At 44.3% G+C, this 16812-nt stretch overlaps 1 protein-coding gene and 1 pseudogene across 5 annotated transcripts in view; one reads left to right on the forward strand and one right to left on the reverse strand.

The window, feature by feature from the left end:
- DMC1 (DNA meiotic recombinase 1) overlaps positions 1-16812 on the reverse strand; it is a 465896-nt gene that overhangs the window by 117512 nt on the left and 331572 nt on the right. For 3 of the 5 annotated variants that reach the window (XM_063938804.1, XM_063938801.1, XM_063938802.1), the window contains exons 8-9: positions 6278-6361; positions 5535-5607 (exon numbers count right to left, since the gene is read on the reverse strand). The exons of 1 other annotated variant lie outside the window; for it this stretch is intronic. In XM_063938804.1, coding sequence (XP_063794874.1) covers positions 5535-5607; positions 6278-6361 — 157 coding nt within the window. The remainder of the gene's footprint in view (positions 1-5534; positions 5608-6277; positions 6362-16812) is intronic. One more of the 5 variants, XM_063938803.1, reaches the window with a different exon arrangement.
- Positions 12357-12474, forward strand: LOC134963081 (5S ribosomal RNA; annotated as a pseudogene).

Consider the following 16812-nt stretch of genomic DNA (forward strand, 5'->3'; position numbering starts at 1 on the left):
TATCTGGAGATTCCTAAGCTTTTTCACATAACTCATTTAACTCATGTGAAGGGGGAAAGGTCACCTCTTGCCTTTTCTCCCCATACATATAAACCCTGTTGTCAGGGTCTGGGGTTTCCTCTGTGATGTGCAACACATCTTTCATTGCTATTATCATGTAACGGATGGCTTTAGCCATTTTACCCTGCAACTTTGCATCATCGCCATCGAGTCAGAATCCGTGTCGATATCTGTGTCAACAATTTGGGATAGTGGGCGCTTCTGAGACCCTGACGGCCTCTGCGATGTAGGATCAGGCATGGGTTGAGACCCTGACTGTCCCAAGGCTTCAGCTTTATCCAACCTTTTATGCATGAAATTAACATTATCATTTAAAACCTTCCACATATCCATCCAATCGGGTGTCGGCGCCGTCGGCGGCGACCCCACATTCATTTGTACCCGCTCTGTTTCCACATAGCCTTCCTCGACAAACATGCCGACACAAGCGTACCGACACACCACACACACAGGGGATGCTCTATTTGAAGACAGTTCCCCCACAAGGCCTTTTGGAGAGACAGAGAGAGAGTATGCCAGCACACACCCCAGCGCTATATGACCCAGGAATCACACAGTAACTTAGTGTTAACCCAGTAGCTGCTGTATATACTGTTTTTGCACCAAATTTATGTGCCCCCCCCTCTCTTTTTACCCTCTTTCTACCGTGATTCTGCAGGGGAGAGCCTGGGGAGCTTCCTCTCAGCGGAGCTGTGGAGAGAAAATGGCGCTGGTGAGTGCTGAGGAAGAAGCCCCGCCCCCTCAGCGGCGGGCTTCTGTCCCGCGTTTTGTGTGTAAAATAATGGCGGGGGCTCATGCATATATACAGTGCCCAACTGTATATATGCTGCTTTTTGCCAAGAGGTTCCCAATTGCTACCCAGGGCGCCCCCCCCCTGCGCCCTGCACCCTACAGTGACCGGAGTGTGTGGGTTTAGTGTGGGAGCAATGGCGCACAGCTGCAGTGCTGTGCGCTACCTCATATGAAGACTGGAGTCTTCTGCCGCCGATTTTGAAGTCTTCTTGCTTCTCACGCCGGCTTCTGTCTTCTGGCTCTGCGAGGGGGGCGGCGGTGCGGCTCCGGGATCGGACGACCAAGGGTGCGTTCCTGTGTACGATCCCTCTGGAGCTAATGGTGTCCAGTAGCCTAAGAAGCAGGACCTATCTTCAGTGAGTAGGGCTGCTTCTCTCCTCTCAGTCCCACGTAGCAGAGGGTCTGTTGCCAGCAGATCTCTCTGAAAATAAAAAAAACCTAACAAATACTTTCTTTTTAGCAAGCTCAGGAGAGCTCACTAAGTAGCACCAGGCTCGTCCGGACACAGATTCAAACTAGGGTCTGGAGGAGGGACATAGAGGGAGGAGCCAGTGCACACCAGTATCCAAATCCTTTCTTAAAGTGCCCTGTCTCCTGCGGAGCCCGTCTATTTCCCCATGGTCCTTACGGAGTCCCCAGCATCCACTAGGACGTTAGAGAAATATATATATATATATATATCTAAAAGGCAAAAAAGGAGGAGATTGACTCACTGGGTGACTCATCACAAACTCTCTTAAACCACAAGGCCTACAATCTTGAAACTTGCCAGGTACCTTCTCCTTAGCTTCCAGGCGCTTGCTATGAACCGGTTTTACAAATGTCACTGTCCATCCACGGTAATCTCCAAAAATGTATGTGTATATGTATGTATGTATATATGTATGTATGTATGTATGTATGTATGCAGGGCCGCCATCAGGGGGGTGCCCTGTGTACACTTGTCCCGGGCCCGGCCACTCTGACAGAGAGTGGAGGGCCCGGGCTGCTCGAACATCCCGCTCAGGGCCGTAACTAGGTCTGTGAAGAGGAGCCGGCAGCTCTAAGAGGGCGAAATCTGGTCGGTGATGAAAAAACCACAGGCACCACGCAGGACGCCCTCATATCCGGCTCAAAGACCCAGGAGGATCCTGCAGAGGAGAAGACCCTGGAGATGACCCAGGCTGCTGTAGTAGCGTTGCTGCCACAGCCGGATCGCAAGGAACCACCCAGAGAAGCAGAGTGCCTGTCCGAAGGCTCGGCATGGAGGATCACCACAGGTACCGCTGAGTACACCTGCTTACCCGAGGACCCCTATCGGAGAACCGAGTACCTATCGGAGAGCCACGCCAGTCAGTGAAGCGAAGAGGAGCCGGAGCTCACGACAGGAGCAGCAGACACAGAGTAGGACAGAGGACGCTCACGAGGACGGATTTGTAAGTATGTAGTATGTGTGTTTGTGACTTTATTTTTTTAAATATATATTTATTTTTATTTAACTTTCCCCCCCCACCTTTCCTGGGAGGGGGGGGGGGGGGTTGGGTAGGGGGCCCTGCCTATTTTGTCAGTCCCGAGCCCCACGATTTCTGGTGGCAGCCCTGTATGTATGTATGTATGGGGTGTGGTATGGCTGACCAACGGTCAGCATACCGATTCCGGGATCCCTGCAGCATACCGACACCAGGATCCCTACAGGGTAGGGGGCGAGTGCAGCAAGCCCCTTGCGGGCTCGCAGCGAGCCCGCAGCTTGCCACGCTGCGGGCTCGGTGGCGACCTGCGGTCGCCATGGGTTATGTTCCCACTCTATGGGTGTCGTGGATACCCACGAGTGCAAATAGTCCCTGTTGGTCGGCATGCCGACCATCGCGATAGTGAGGTGGTGGGATGTTGGAGGAGGTCATGTGACCGTCGGTCTCCTGTGTGTATGTATTTTCCAACATAACTCTGGAATGCCTGTAGCAATTTACACCGAACTTGGTACACATATGACTTACAATCTGGGAACAAACACTGTGGGGGTAAGACACCCCTAGGGGTGAGGCAGCAGCACAGAGTATTTCAGCGGACAGCATAACTCTGGAATGCTTGGAGCAATGAAGGTAGCAGGAAGCAACATACTGACAGTTATATAGTGGGAGGAGCAGGGTCCCCAGCAGCACACAGTATATTAGGAGATGCATAATATGTCAGAAAGGACAGGGCTGCATGTGACAGGGGCAGTGACATGATGCGAGGACGGGAATGGAGGTAGCACGAACCCACACACTGAGAGGTATAAAGTGGAAGTAGCAGGGTCTCCCAGCTGCACAGAGTATATCAGGAGATGCATAATGTGCTGCGCTATATAAGAAACTGTAAATAAATTGATCATTTCACAGGGGCACTGACATGGGGGGTAATTCTGAGTTGATTGCAGCAGCAAGTTTGTTAGCAATTGGGCAAAACCATGTGCACTGCAGGGGGGGGGGGTTATAACATGTGCAGAGAGAGTTAGATTTGGGTGGGTTATTTTGTTTCTGTGTAGGGTAAATACTGGCTGCTTTATTTTTACACTGCAATTTAGATTTCAGTTTGAATACACCCCACCCAAATCTAACTCTCTCTGCACATGTTATATCTGCCCCTCCTGCAGTGCACATGGGGGGTCATTCCGAGTTGTTAGCTCGTTGCCAATTTTCGCTATACTGCGATTAGTCGCTTACTGCGCATGCGCAAGGTTCGCAGAGCGCATGCGCTTAGTTATTTTACACAAAAGTTAGGTATTTTACTCACGGCATAACAAAGTTTTTTCATCGCTGTGCTGATCGGAGTGTGATTGACAGGAAGTGGGTGTTTCTGGGCGGAAACTGGCCGTTTTATGGGAGTGTGCGGAAAAACGCAGGCGTTCGAGTTGCAGAACGCAGGAGTGGCTGGAGAAACGGGGGAGTGGTTGGGCAAACGCTGGGTGTGTTTGTGACGTCAAACCAGGAACGAAAAGGACTGAGCTGGTCGCAATGGCTGAGTAAGTCTGGAGCTACTCAGAAACTGCTAAGAAATTTCTATTCGCAATTCTGCTAATCTTTCGTGTGCACTTCTGCTAAGCTAAGATACACTCCCAGAGGGCGGCGGCCTAGCGTGTGCAATGCTGCTAAAAGCAGCTAGCGAGCGAACAACTCGGAATCACCCCCATGGTTTTGCCCAACTGCTAACAAAGTTGATGCTGCGATCAACTCAGAATTAGGCCCATGATGTGAGGAGGGGAATGGAGGCAGCAGGAAGACTCAGACTGAGAGCTGTATAATGGGAAGAGCACGGTACTTTGGGGGACCAAAAAGGGGTCTGGACACTACATAAAGTGGGTCAGGGAAGAAAGATATGCCTATATACTAGATCTCCAACCAACGTAAATTAAGTAGCAACTATAATTCCAATTTACCATCCTCATCCCGTAGCGAAGCACGGGTATTTAGCTAGTAATATATATTTATAAAATGTAATCCCGTAGGCTGAATTTCAAATTATTTTTTTTAACAGTGTCACATAGTAAATAAATATCTATCTATCCCAATGCCACTATTCAGACACCGTAAATAGTACATGTTTTACAGATCTTCTAGCTGGTGCACAGATGTATTTATTACTAGTTGACACATTTTAAAAGACCCAGAGGTGGAGATTATTACTTCAATTGTGATACTAAGCAGATCTGTAAAATATAGGGCCTAATTAAGATCTGATCGTAGCTGTGCTAAATTTAGCACATCTACGATCATTTTCTCAGACATGTGGGGGGACGCCCAGCACAGGGCTAGTCCGCCCCGCATGTCTGGCTCTGCCCCCTTCCTGCACTGGTGCAAAAGCATTGCACAGATGCTTTTGCTCCTGGCGAGTAGCTCCCTGCCTGCGCAGCTGCTGCGCTCTGGCAGGTAGATACCTGCCGCGTCCCGGGTCGCAGCGGCTGCGTGTGACTTCATGCAGAAGCCGCGGCCCACCCCCACAATGGTCCGGACATACCTGTGTTGTCCAGACCGTGCCCCAATGGCGTTCTAACGCCGTCGGCACACCCCCTCCCGCCTTACGACCAGAGGCCTGTCAATCAGGCAGAGGCAATCGCAGCCCATAGGTGATTTTAGCATCTCAATTGGCTCCCAGGGTGTGTCTACAAAGGAATTCAGCTGCCACTTTAGCGATCCTGTCTGGATTACCCCCTTATTCACCATTTAGCTGGGTACACACTAATAGATTTTGCCCATTCCATTAAATGGACAATATATGTGTCGTGCATCAACGGCTATGTACAGTTACACCCAATATGTCTGTGAACGTCATTCACAGCCGATGCGTATATATCTTGTAGACATATCGGCATGTCTGGATGTGCGTACGGGTGACCCCCAACAAGCAACTGTACACTGGCTGCACGGACTGACATTACAGCTGGACGAACAAATTCAAATGCCTGCCCAGTTGTGATGGTAGGACAATACCATCGACCGGCTGATTGGTAAGTATCGGCACAGTGTGTACCTAGCCTTAGGGGACTGAAGTTGGGGAAACACTGATGTATATAATTATTAATTGACTATAAAATTGTTAAACTACATTCCAAGCTATAGATCTATCTATCTATCTATCTATCTATCTATCTATCTATCCATGCACACAATATATAAAACCATAAAAACAGTATCAAAGTATATGATAATGTCAAACATAAAGGATTCAATGTGTTTTCAGTATCCACGAATATCACCTTCCCTCCAGGATATCCATTGTGTCCAGAAAGCTGGGCAGTCACTGTAAGTGTTAAAGACACATATCTGCTCAAGGAGTTTCATGTTGAACAAAAACACAGGGGGGTATTCAATTAGTGTCGTTTTTTTCGCAAATTTCGCTATTTTTTAGGACGAATGGGGATTAGAACTATGCAACAGCAGGGACACTTTTTCACCTAAGCGAAACATTCGTCAGGAGCGGAAAAAAACATGTGAGTTGGCGAATCCACATGTTTTGACACCTGCTCGTATTTTCAATGATTTTTAGGCATTTTTCCCCAATGCCTTTTCACAAAAAAAAAAAAAAGTGAAAAGGGATTGGCGAAAATGCCTTAAACACGGGTGAAAACGGCCAGCAATTAAATACACAGGGGCGTAAATTTGATAGCACCGAACATGCCGGAGCAAACTGAATACCCCCCATAAAGGGATGAATGTTGTCCCACCATTTTAACCTAACACCACTGCATTTACGAAAACATTTTAATACATTTATTTACAGTCTAGTAGACAGGAATACTTTTGATGTTTTATAAATATACCATTGGATTGAAAATGACTAACATATCTATATTAAAAAAACAAAACATTGCAAGATTGGTTAAAACACAAAAATAAATTATTTTCAAGTTCAAAAATATTTGTGCTTCGCTATGGGGCCTAGACACAAAAGTACAGTATTCACTTAAGACCTTTTTTTTCGTGTGAAGGCATCACAGCTGCACAGGATGCAAAGCCTCTCAATTCCTTGGGATCAACGATTTCTGATGGTTGATCTGAAATTTAAGGGGTGGATACCTTCCTCCTGTAACATCGGGTGTGGTATAGAAGATCTACAGTAACTTGAAGATAGTCATTAGGTCGATCCCATATGGTCAACATGCATTAGGTTGACAGGGTCAAAAGGGAGACAGTGGGTAAGGTCAACAGGAACCAGATATTGACAGGGTCAAAAGGTCAACATGACAACATAGCCAGATTAAGGATGGGGTGCAGAGCATACTGTACCCCGGGCCCCAGCCAGAGCACATCACTAGCTTTCCCTCTTATGCAGCAGCAGAATCGGGCATCCAGAATGTGAGCAGGATAGTATGCAGTGCAGGCAGAGACACAGGAGTATCAAGTTTCATGAGCTACCGATGGAGCTTCCTGACCAGAGGAGAGATAGGAGGGCAGAGAGAGCTGTAAGTTACACAGGGATCCCAGCTTCTCCTTCACCTTACCTCATACTTGCCTACTCTCCCGGAATGGCCGGGAGGCTCCAGAAAATCGGGTGACCCTCCCGGCCCCCCGGAAGAGCAGGCAAGTCTCCCGATTCGCGGGGTCCCCTTTGCCCGTCCGCCCACTTAGTGTGTAAAGTGGGCGGTCCGGGCAGTTGATGACGCGATTGTTGCTGAATCGCGTCATCATAGCCACGCCCCCTGCAGTGTAATGCCGGTGATCGCGGCATTACAGAGCGGGGCGTGGCTTAAAAGAGGCATAATCATGACCCCGCCCTTGCTCCGCCCCCGGCCCACCCCCTCCTCTACGTCACAGCCTCCCCTGCCCACCCTCTGAGCCGACCTGGCTGCTCTCTCCCACAGTGTCTGTGTCCTGTGTACCCTGTTTTCTAATGAGGGTCTAGAGCAGAGGTTCTCAAACTTGGTCCTCGTGGGCCCACACAGTGCATGTTTTGCAGGTAACCCAGCAGGTGCACAGGTGTATTAATTACTCACTGACACATTTTAAAAGGTCCACAGGTGGAGCTAATTATTTCACTTGTGATTCTGTGAGGAGACCTGCAAAACATGCACTGTGTGGGCCCACGAGGACCAAGTTTGAGAACCTCTGGTCTAGAGAGAGACACACACACAGAGTTATCCTGAGTCCTGTTTCAGTGTGCAAGTAATACAGAGGCTACTGCTATACTTGCATGTGACAAGATAAATTACAGATTTTATTTCTGTGTGTATTTTAAGGTTGTTTAAGTTGTCTTTGTTCCACTACAAGAACATTTTATAAAATAGTTGTCTGGAGGAAGAGAAATGCAGATGCACACTCTAAGCACTAAGAACACTGATAGTAAAAATAATTTAAATAAACTCTCACAATTAACGTGGGGTATAATTGAAGTTCTTACATAGGCCCGCATATTTGCGCAAATGTGTGCTAAGAACTTCAGTTATGCTCCACGTTAATTGTGAAAGTTTGTTTAAATTATTTTTTACTATCAGTGTTCTTAGTGCTTAGAGTGTGCATCTGCATTTCTCTTCCTCCAGCATAGTATTAGAAGCCTCAGCATGATAGCACCTCTTGATATCTTTAGTAATAGGATGTGCAATCCAGGTTCCCCCCTTTTTCCACTATATTTGTGTATATATTGTACACTGGAAGGCAAGGCTTCCTTCCTCTGGATTGGCACTCCTCCCATTCACCCTCAGGTGTTTTAATTAGCTGGGTTCCTGCATTTCAGATCACACATTGATAAGGCCCTATTTAGAAGTAAGTCCTGAATAAATTTATAGAATGTGATAGTATTAGGAATGTTAGGGACCCATGTGATGAAGTCACCTGGCCGCGGTACATTGGCCCGCATATTTGCGCAAATGTGTGCTAAGAACTTCAATTATACTCCATGTTAATTGTGAGTTTATTTAAATTATTTTTACTATCAGTGTTCTTAGTGCTTAGAGTGTGCATCTGCATTTCTCTTCCTCCAGCATAGTATTAGAAGCCTCAGCATGATAGCACCTCTTGATATCTTTAGTAATAGGATGTGCACTCCAGGTCCTCCCCTTTTCCCATAAAATAGTTGTCTCTCAGTTAGTTGGAGCTATAAACAGTACCCAGGCACTACCTCCTATGTCTAGAAATGTGACAGAAACAAAGAGAGAGCGCAAAAAGAACTGAATATAGATAAATTCAATTTATTAATAATATTCAAATAAATACGAGTGAATAAAAATAAAAATTCAAATAAAACAGATGACCTATCACATGTAAATTAATATACATAAATATCTTGGGTTCCCGAAATTCAAATAGTCCCTAGGACATTAATAATTCTTAGGACCAAAGTAGAATCGTATTTAACCTGTAAAATATTCCGTAAAGAATTAAATATGATGGACTCGGATAGTTCTTTTGATCAAAATTGACGAGCAAATCCAGAGTAGTATACAACTCTGATATTGTATTGACACAAATTTTAACTTGTACGCAACTGTGTTTTGTTAATAAACAGTACCTGCATGTACCTAAGATTCACTGATTAGCTGGCCAGCATATATGGAATGTATCAATCGGATTACACTTGTATGGATATATCTTACCAGCGATTCTGTTACAGTGTGACTGTGTGCCACACTGTGAAGTCCGGGTACTTCCCGGACTGACAGAGTTAGTTACCGAAAGGAGAATATCTCAGACTAAGGCGTAACTGCTCAGAGGATCATATTTTCCAAATTAAGAGCTGGGAACTCACCAATCGCCTCCATGCCAGAGGGTATAGCAAACGGTCACTTAAACGGGCCTACCAATCTACCACATCAAGAGAGATCATCTAATTTTTAGGACTGACAAGGTAACATCAGAAAATGAGGATACCATTAGATTTATAGGAACTTTCTGTCCTGAGTGGAGAATGCTCAAAGATGCCATAACAAAACATCTTCCTATACTTCGGATGGATCCAGATCTATCTCCTGTTGTGGGCCCCACGGTACAGATGAGCTGGCGTAGATCGAGAAACATCAAAGATCAATTAGTCCGGAGCCATCTTACAGCTTCTTACAGCACGTAAGAAGCCGGCCACAACAGGCTCCTTCCCGTGTGGCCAATGTAAGTCGTGTACACACATACTGCAAACCCACACGGTTACAGACAAGTATGGTCAATTAACTAAGATACAGCATTTTTTCAACTGCAACACTCAAGCGGTAATTTACTGCATCACTTGCAGCTGCAATGTAAAATATGTTGGTATGACTACACGCAAATTAAAAGAGAGGGTCCTGGAACATCTGGGGAATATTCGGAATGCATCTAAAGATCTGGCACGTATGAAACAACTCACCACGGTCGCTAAACATTTTCATTTTCAGCACAAAGGATCCATGAAGGAATTGAAAGTCTTTGGCTTAGATCGCATTCTCTTGGGCATACGAGGAGGCGACATGACCAAAGAATTGTACAAAAAAGAGAGCGAGTGGATTTTTCGCCTCGGAAGTCTCAGACCCCTCGGACTGAATGAAAACATAAATTATGGTGTCTTTCTATAATATTGTCTGATCCTAATATTGTCCATACTTTAACTAATCTCTTCTGTTATTTTCTCCTCCTCACCCTCTTTTCCATGTGTCATTTGCCTTGGTTCTAATAATATGACCACCTCATTTTATGGGGTGTGCTCTACCGTCTTACACTTTTTATATTTTCTTCCAGATCCACCACCTCCTATTTAATCATAATTTTTCCCTTCCCACCCTCACTTTTTTTCATGTCTCCTGTAATATAAGCTTCATGCTACACTTTGATCACTTCCTATCTCTTGGGTTTCCATCCCCATACCCATTTTCCCCTTGACAATTTCCTCACAATCCCCTAGTCACCCACCTACATCCACTAATGTATGTGTCACCCCAACACGCTCTTTTCTTATCTCATACCAGGTTCTCCCATCTTAGGGATTTCATTTTTTACCACATATCAGGTCTTCCCATTTTAGGGAGTACTTCATCCCCTTCTGGTGACCTCACTCTCAGCTGCACCTCATGCCTACCCTCAGGATCACAACTTTCATTACAATTTTTTATCTCACACCATTCACTGTTCACTTCTTTCTTCTCTGTCACCCTTTACTGAGCATTTATTTTATTTTATTTATTTTATTTATCTCATTTTATTTTATTTTATTCAGTTATTACTAATCTATAATCAGCACTTTTCCCCTTTTAATGCAGTCATTACACATCCTATAGATAGGACCACGATTTTCACTTCAGTCCGCATTGCCATGGCCTTTTATAACTTATCCAACCCTTCATAAAGACATGCGCTATTCATATTTCCTCTTGTCACCATGTGAGCCCTAATCCTTCTCATTTATGTGCATTAGTTAATCCTATTCACCACACCCCCCTCTTGTTGTCACCACACTTCCCTGCCCTCACATCACCGTTCACCCCTTTTTCCTTCCCCTAAGTATGTAGAACCTTTATTTTCCCACTTAGTCCCTAGTCATATTGGTATTCATCCTCACACCCTTGTGATGCGTTATAAATCACGCATCACTATCATTATAAAATCTGCACCTAGGTGCACATTAATGATGTTCAACTCCAGTACACTCTAAATTTACTTAACATAGTCCTCTTATTTTTGCTTCAACAACTCCTGGCAAGCTATTCCCTTCTTCAAAATGGCGCCCCGGTATTCTTTTTTGTGACTTTGCTTTTCGCACCTGATTGGGTCTATGCATTATTTATATACACTCTGATTATCCTTATTCCCACTATCCGCCCACTTACAAACGGCCTATGCGCATCTACGCTCCGATTGGCCAGGGCGCATTGTATACACGTCCCTATTGGCCCCGAGCATAGAAAGGGATTTATTCCGGCCTCCCACACATATGTTTTATGGCAAGCTGGCAACCTCGACCCTGCATTATGCTTAGCACTAACGTTATTAGCAACATTCGGGTGCTTAACAGTGTTACTTTAATTCAATTCTACCTCATTCCTATCTATTTCGATTTACGTATGCCTTTATCATATGTACTCCTGGCAAACCCATTTACAATATGGCGCCGCCGCTCGTCCCCGTGACCGGGTTTCCCTTGTTACCTAGGTCACAGGGGTATTTTCCCCGCGCATGCTCACTAGCTTCTTTTTCCTGTGCTCCCGGTCCGCCCACGTGCCGCTGTCACCGGGCGCACCCACGCCCTGATTGGCTGGGATGCGCCGTTTACATGTTCTCATTGACCGCATAGGAACCTCTAACATTCCCGCCCCTATGCCTAATCAGATACAATCAGCCCATTGGCTGCTACTTATATTAGCAGGGTTTTTAAACCCCACACAAAGTATTGGTTGTGAGATCCCGGAAGTGAACAAGCCCAACGGGCGAAACGCGTTTTCCACGGACCTTACAATGGGACCTTTCCATGGAGGACTGCCGGCTACCATCTGTTTCCTGAATTTGACACTGAGTATCATTTCCTTTATTCAAATTTTGAACCTTTACTGTGATATGTGCCTATTGTATTGGATACACCAGTGATCACTGCATTTGGGATTCCATATGTATATTACTAATTATTAATCCGATTGATTGCAGGTCTACCTGCTCTTTGCACATTTTCATTATAATTGTCTACGCAGTGTGTTACACTCCATAGGTTTGGTTCATCCTTTTTCTATAATAGTGATTCTCTGCTACTGTACTCATAGGTGCCTATGCACAAAAAGAATGTATATGTGATTTATATTTGGACTCACAAAGTTACCTGACGCTCCATACGTGTTACTTAATTTCGTTATTCCTCCTCGGGATAATAATTAATCCTAATTAGTGTAATTATTATTGGAATACTCTTTTCCTCTCTTTTTCATTGCTCACTAATTTTCAGTGGACTCTCATCCACGATCCAGGGTATACTACGTCACTGAGTGGCTATTGTTTCACCCTGCCTAACGTGAAAAGCAGATCCACATACTATATGACTTTATCTTTACAAATCTCCCAATCCTACCATTCTTATATAGGTGCACTCTCATTGGTAGATAGCCTCTCTACTATCATACCACGCGGCTAATGCCCGATCTCGTCCGATCTTGGAAGCCAAACAGCGTTGGGCCGGGTCAGTACCTGAGAGGAGACTCCCTGGGAATACCCGGTGTTGTAGAGTAGGGACTATTCCCCTTCTTTTGAAGGGTGGACACCAACAGCAGTATCACCACTATTTATTCCCCTTTTTTTCTTTTTCTTTTTCTCTAATCTTTTCTTTATTCTCACTAGCGCTCAGGTACGCCAATATACATTTCTAACTTGTGCCATATGATCAACGGGTGATTAGCAATTTGTCCAGTATTGACCCCATCTAAGTGGTCCTTCAAAGACACAATAACTGACCTCCCTGGTTGGTCTCATCAATACAGAACATCTGTACTGGTCAGGAGAAACGGGTGTTAGACTATCAGGTGTCTACAGCCTTTCTAATCCTTCTCGTGTGATTAACAGACCAGAACATTTTAAATATTTTCTCACACTTCTCTCATTTTTCACATTTTTCTTTGGATTTCAGAGGGGTAATTTTAAAATTTTTTGATTAATAAACATATATTTTACCTATCGTTTGATTCCTAATTGAAGAATTCTTCTTCCTTTCACAAGAGTGCCCCCACACAAGAGCTTTCTTTCTCTCCATTTGTCAGTACTTGTACTTTCTAGCTCTGGGCGCACCACCAATAGGGACTACAATTGAAAGGTTTCAATTTCCTTTCTAACAATTATAAATTGTCCGCTTTTGGTTCTTTTCAATTTGTCATAATTTATTACATACCAGTGCCCGGTCGCTCTTCCTTCTAATAGTAACTGTCTATGCTGTAGGATAAACAAAGCCTCTGACCATGGCACGGTCTTTTTAATTTGTCTTCTGTTTCTTCATCCAGTAAACCCTACATCCCTTCCCCCTGATCCTTTTTAGCAGCCACCTTATATTTTCAGTTCCTTATAATGCTAAGTTGGTCCTCAAATATACCAGGGCTAATTAGGTGACATTAATATCCTAATAGGTCCTTTCAACTCAATATGTCCACCTTTTCACTGAAAATTGAACTATCGAAACGTCCGAATGCCAACATTACAGACTCATTTTCAGATACCTACGAACATACTACTCCCAATTCAGATTGGCGTACCTCCTTCTCTAAATTAGAGAAGAATTTGCAAAAGAGGACACGCTTATCATGGGATGTTACCACGTTAGAAAACTACATCAAACATAAGATTGTACCTCGTGGCCTCAGACCCAAGGTATTTCCCTCCTTTCCTCTTGCAAGTGATAATCTGAAGAGTGAATGGGAAGCAGCCCTACTAAAGTGTTCACATGAACTACTTCACCTCTTGGTGAAACACGACACTCTATTATTAGATCAAGTCAAGAAATAGATAGATGAAATTGGGAAGGCCCTGGAAATCTGGGAGAAGGACCTACCTTTTCAGGCGGCTTTTGAAAAACATAAAAAATAAATTGATTTGTATGAACAGACTATAGTGGATCGCAAGCAGACCAAATTCATTCGAGATAAACGAGATTTTGCGAGAGGGGATATTTTCAGGTGGAACCCCACACCTCTGAGTCGAAACCGAAAACTGAGGGAAGACCCTATCTTCTCAGAATTTGAATCTTCCACCAGCGGAGATTCTGCTAGTGAAACCTTCGAGAATCAGGAGGAAATCGATAATTTCCATCCCCGTTTTTAAGGTTCAGGTCAGAAACCAAGAGGCCGCGTCAGAACACGAGGAAAACCAGGAGAGGGGAAAGGAGAAACGACGGTCGAAATTCAGACAGGGATATACCAAGGACAGCACGTTACCCGGCCCGTCAGAGAAAAACAGTAAGATAGACTCCAATAATTCAAGCTCACTGCAAGTTATCAATCTATCTACTAGGTCTCTCTCCCCTGATCACATGGCAGTACTCACTAAGGGACTCTCCTTCTCGCCATCAAAGTCTTTTAATCGATTTTCCTGGGAAAAAGATTTGAGATTGTTCGGAAAGAAGCTTCTCCTAAAAAATTTTTTTTCCAAACAACAAGGGAGACAATTAGAGAATACCATTGATCCTGATCTTACCACTGATGATCTCAACGCTATTCAAGAGTTGGAAGAACTACAGGCAGAATCAAGTATGGATGCACCAGCCACACATAGGCCCCAGTGCAGACCTAAATCCACTTTCTTTCCTCCTGACAACAACAACCCAGAGATCAGGGTATTTTTGAACAGAGTTTCCAAAGAATTTGATGATATTTATGCCCAAACTAGACAGGGCCTTCATCATTTTCCTAGGAACCTCAAATTCCAAGAACGCAAAGCTCTACAAGAACTGGAAACCTGGCATGATGTTATCTTCAAACCATCTGACAAAGGCGGTAATATCGTACTTTGGCCACGAGAAATGTATATTACTGAGGCTTATCGGCAACTCCACAACATCTCCTGCTATAAAAAACTTCTCAATGATCCAACCACCAGATTTTTGAATGCCTATAACTCCATAATACAACATGCGACAACACAGGGCACTATTACCAAATCCGAGCAAAAATATTTGACAACACAGAATCCGAAAACACCTACTTTCTACCTACTTCCGAAGGTACATAAGGATGCCTCCACACCGCCTGGAAGACCGATCATGTCTGGTAACGGGGGATTATTGGAACAACCAAGTCGGTTCCTAGATCTCCATCTTCGTGAATTTGTCCTCTCTTTACCCTCCTACTTGCAGGACACAGCAGACTTATTGCGCAAGATTCATAATGTACACTGTGAAGAAAATCTCTTATTGGTAACTCTAGATGTAGAAGCCCTCTACACAAGTATCAATCATCACCAAGGAATCACAGCTGTCAAATATTACTTGGATCAAGGAGGAGTCAATGTCTTCTCGGATTTTCTTCTGACGTTGCTTGACTTTGTCCTTTCTAAGAACTATTTTGTGTTTCAGGATCAATTTTTCCTACAAATAAGGGGAACAGCAATGGGCGAGGCCTGCGCCCCAACTTATGCCAACCTGTTTTTGGGATGGTGGGAGCATTTTCCATGTTTTCAACTTAGCGAATTAAAGATACACCACGCATGTGGAATTGTGGTTGAGATATATCGATGACGTATTCATTATCTGGAACGGAGAAAGGGACCTCTTAATGGAATTCATTGGACTACTTAATACCAACAATTTGAACATCAGGCTGACCCACACCATCAGGTCAGAGAGGGTTCCGTTTCTTGACTTGAACATCTACAGATCCCACACGGGCTATTTGGAAACAGAACTATATCGGAAGGAGACTGCAACCAACAGTCTCCTTTTCCAAACTAGTTCACATTTCCCACCGACCATTGAGAATATACCGAAAGGAGAATATCTCAGACTAAGGCATAACTGCTCCGAGGATCATATTTTCCAAATTAAGAGCTGGCAACTCACCAATCGCCTCCATGCCAGAGGGTATAGCAAACGGTCACTTAAACGGGCCTACCAATCTACCACATCTGTCAAGAGAGATCATCTAATTTTTAGGACTGACAAGGTAACATCAGAAAATGAGGATACCATTAGATTTATAGGAACTTTCTGTCCTGAGTGGAGAATGCTCAAAGATGCCATAACAAAACATCTTCCTATACTTCGGATGGATCCAGATCTATCTCCTGTTGTGGGCCCCACGGTACAGATGAGCTGGCGTAGATCGAGAAACATCAAAGATCAATTAGTCCGGAGCCATCTGCTGACCACAGCACGTAAGAAGCCGGCCAAAACAGGCTCCTTCCCGTGTGGCCAATGTAAGTCGTGTACACACATACTGCAAACCAACACAGTTACAGACAAGTATGGTCAATTAACTAAGATACAGCATTTTTTCAACTGCAACACTCAAGCGGTAATTTACTGCATCACTTGCAGCTGCAATGTAAAATATGTCGGTATGACTACACGCAAATTAAAAGAGAGGGTCCTGGAACATCTGGGGAATATTCAGAATGCATCTAAAGATCTGGCACATATGAAACAACTCACCACGGTCGCTAAACATTTTCATTTTCAGCACAAAGGATCCATGAAGGAATTGAAAGTCTTTGGCTTAGATCGCATTCACTTGGGCATACAAGGAGGCGACATGACCAAAGAATTGTACAAAAAAGCGAGCGAGTGGATTTTTCGCCTCGGAAGTCTCAGACCCCTCGGACTGAATGAAAACATAAATTATGGTGTCTTTCTATAATATTGTTTAATCCTAATATTGTCCATACTTTAACTAATCTCTTCTGTTATTTTCTCCTCCTCACCCTCTTTTCCATGTGCCATTTACCTTGGTTCTAATAATATGACCACCTCATTTTATGGGGTGTGCTCTACCCTCTTACACTGTTTTTATATTTTCTTCCAGATCCACCTCCTCCTATTTAATCATAATTTTTCCCTTCCCACCCTCACTTTTTTCATGTCTCCTGTAAT

Source organism: Pseudophryne corroboree, chromosome 9 (genome assembly GCF_028390025.1).
Source record: "Pseudophryne corroboree isolate aPseCor3 chromosome 9, aPseCor3.hap2, whole genome shotgun sequence".
In the NCBI taxonomy this organism is placed as follows: domain Eukaryota; kingdom Metazoa; phylum Chordata; class Amphibia; order Anura; family Myobatrachidae; genus Pseudophryne; species Pseudophryne corroboree.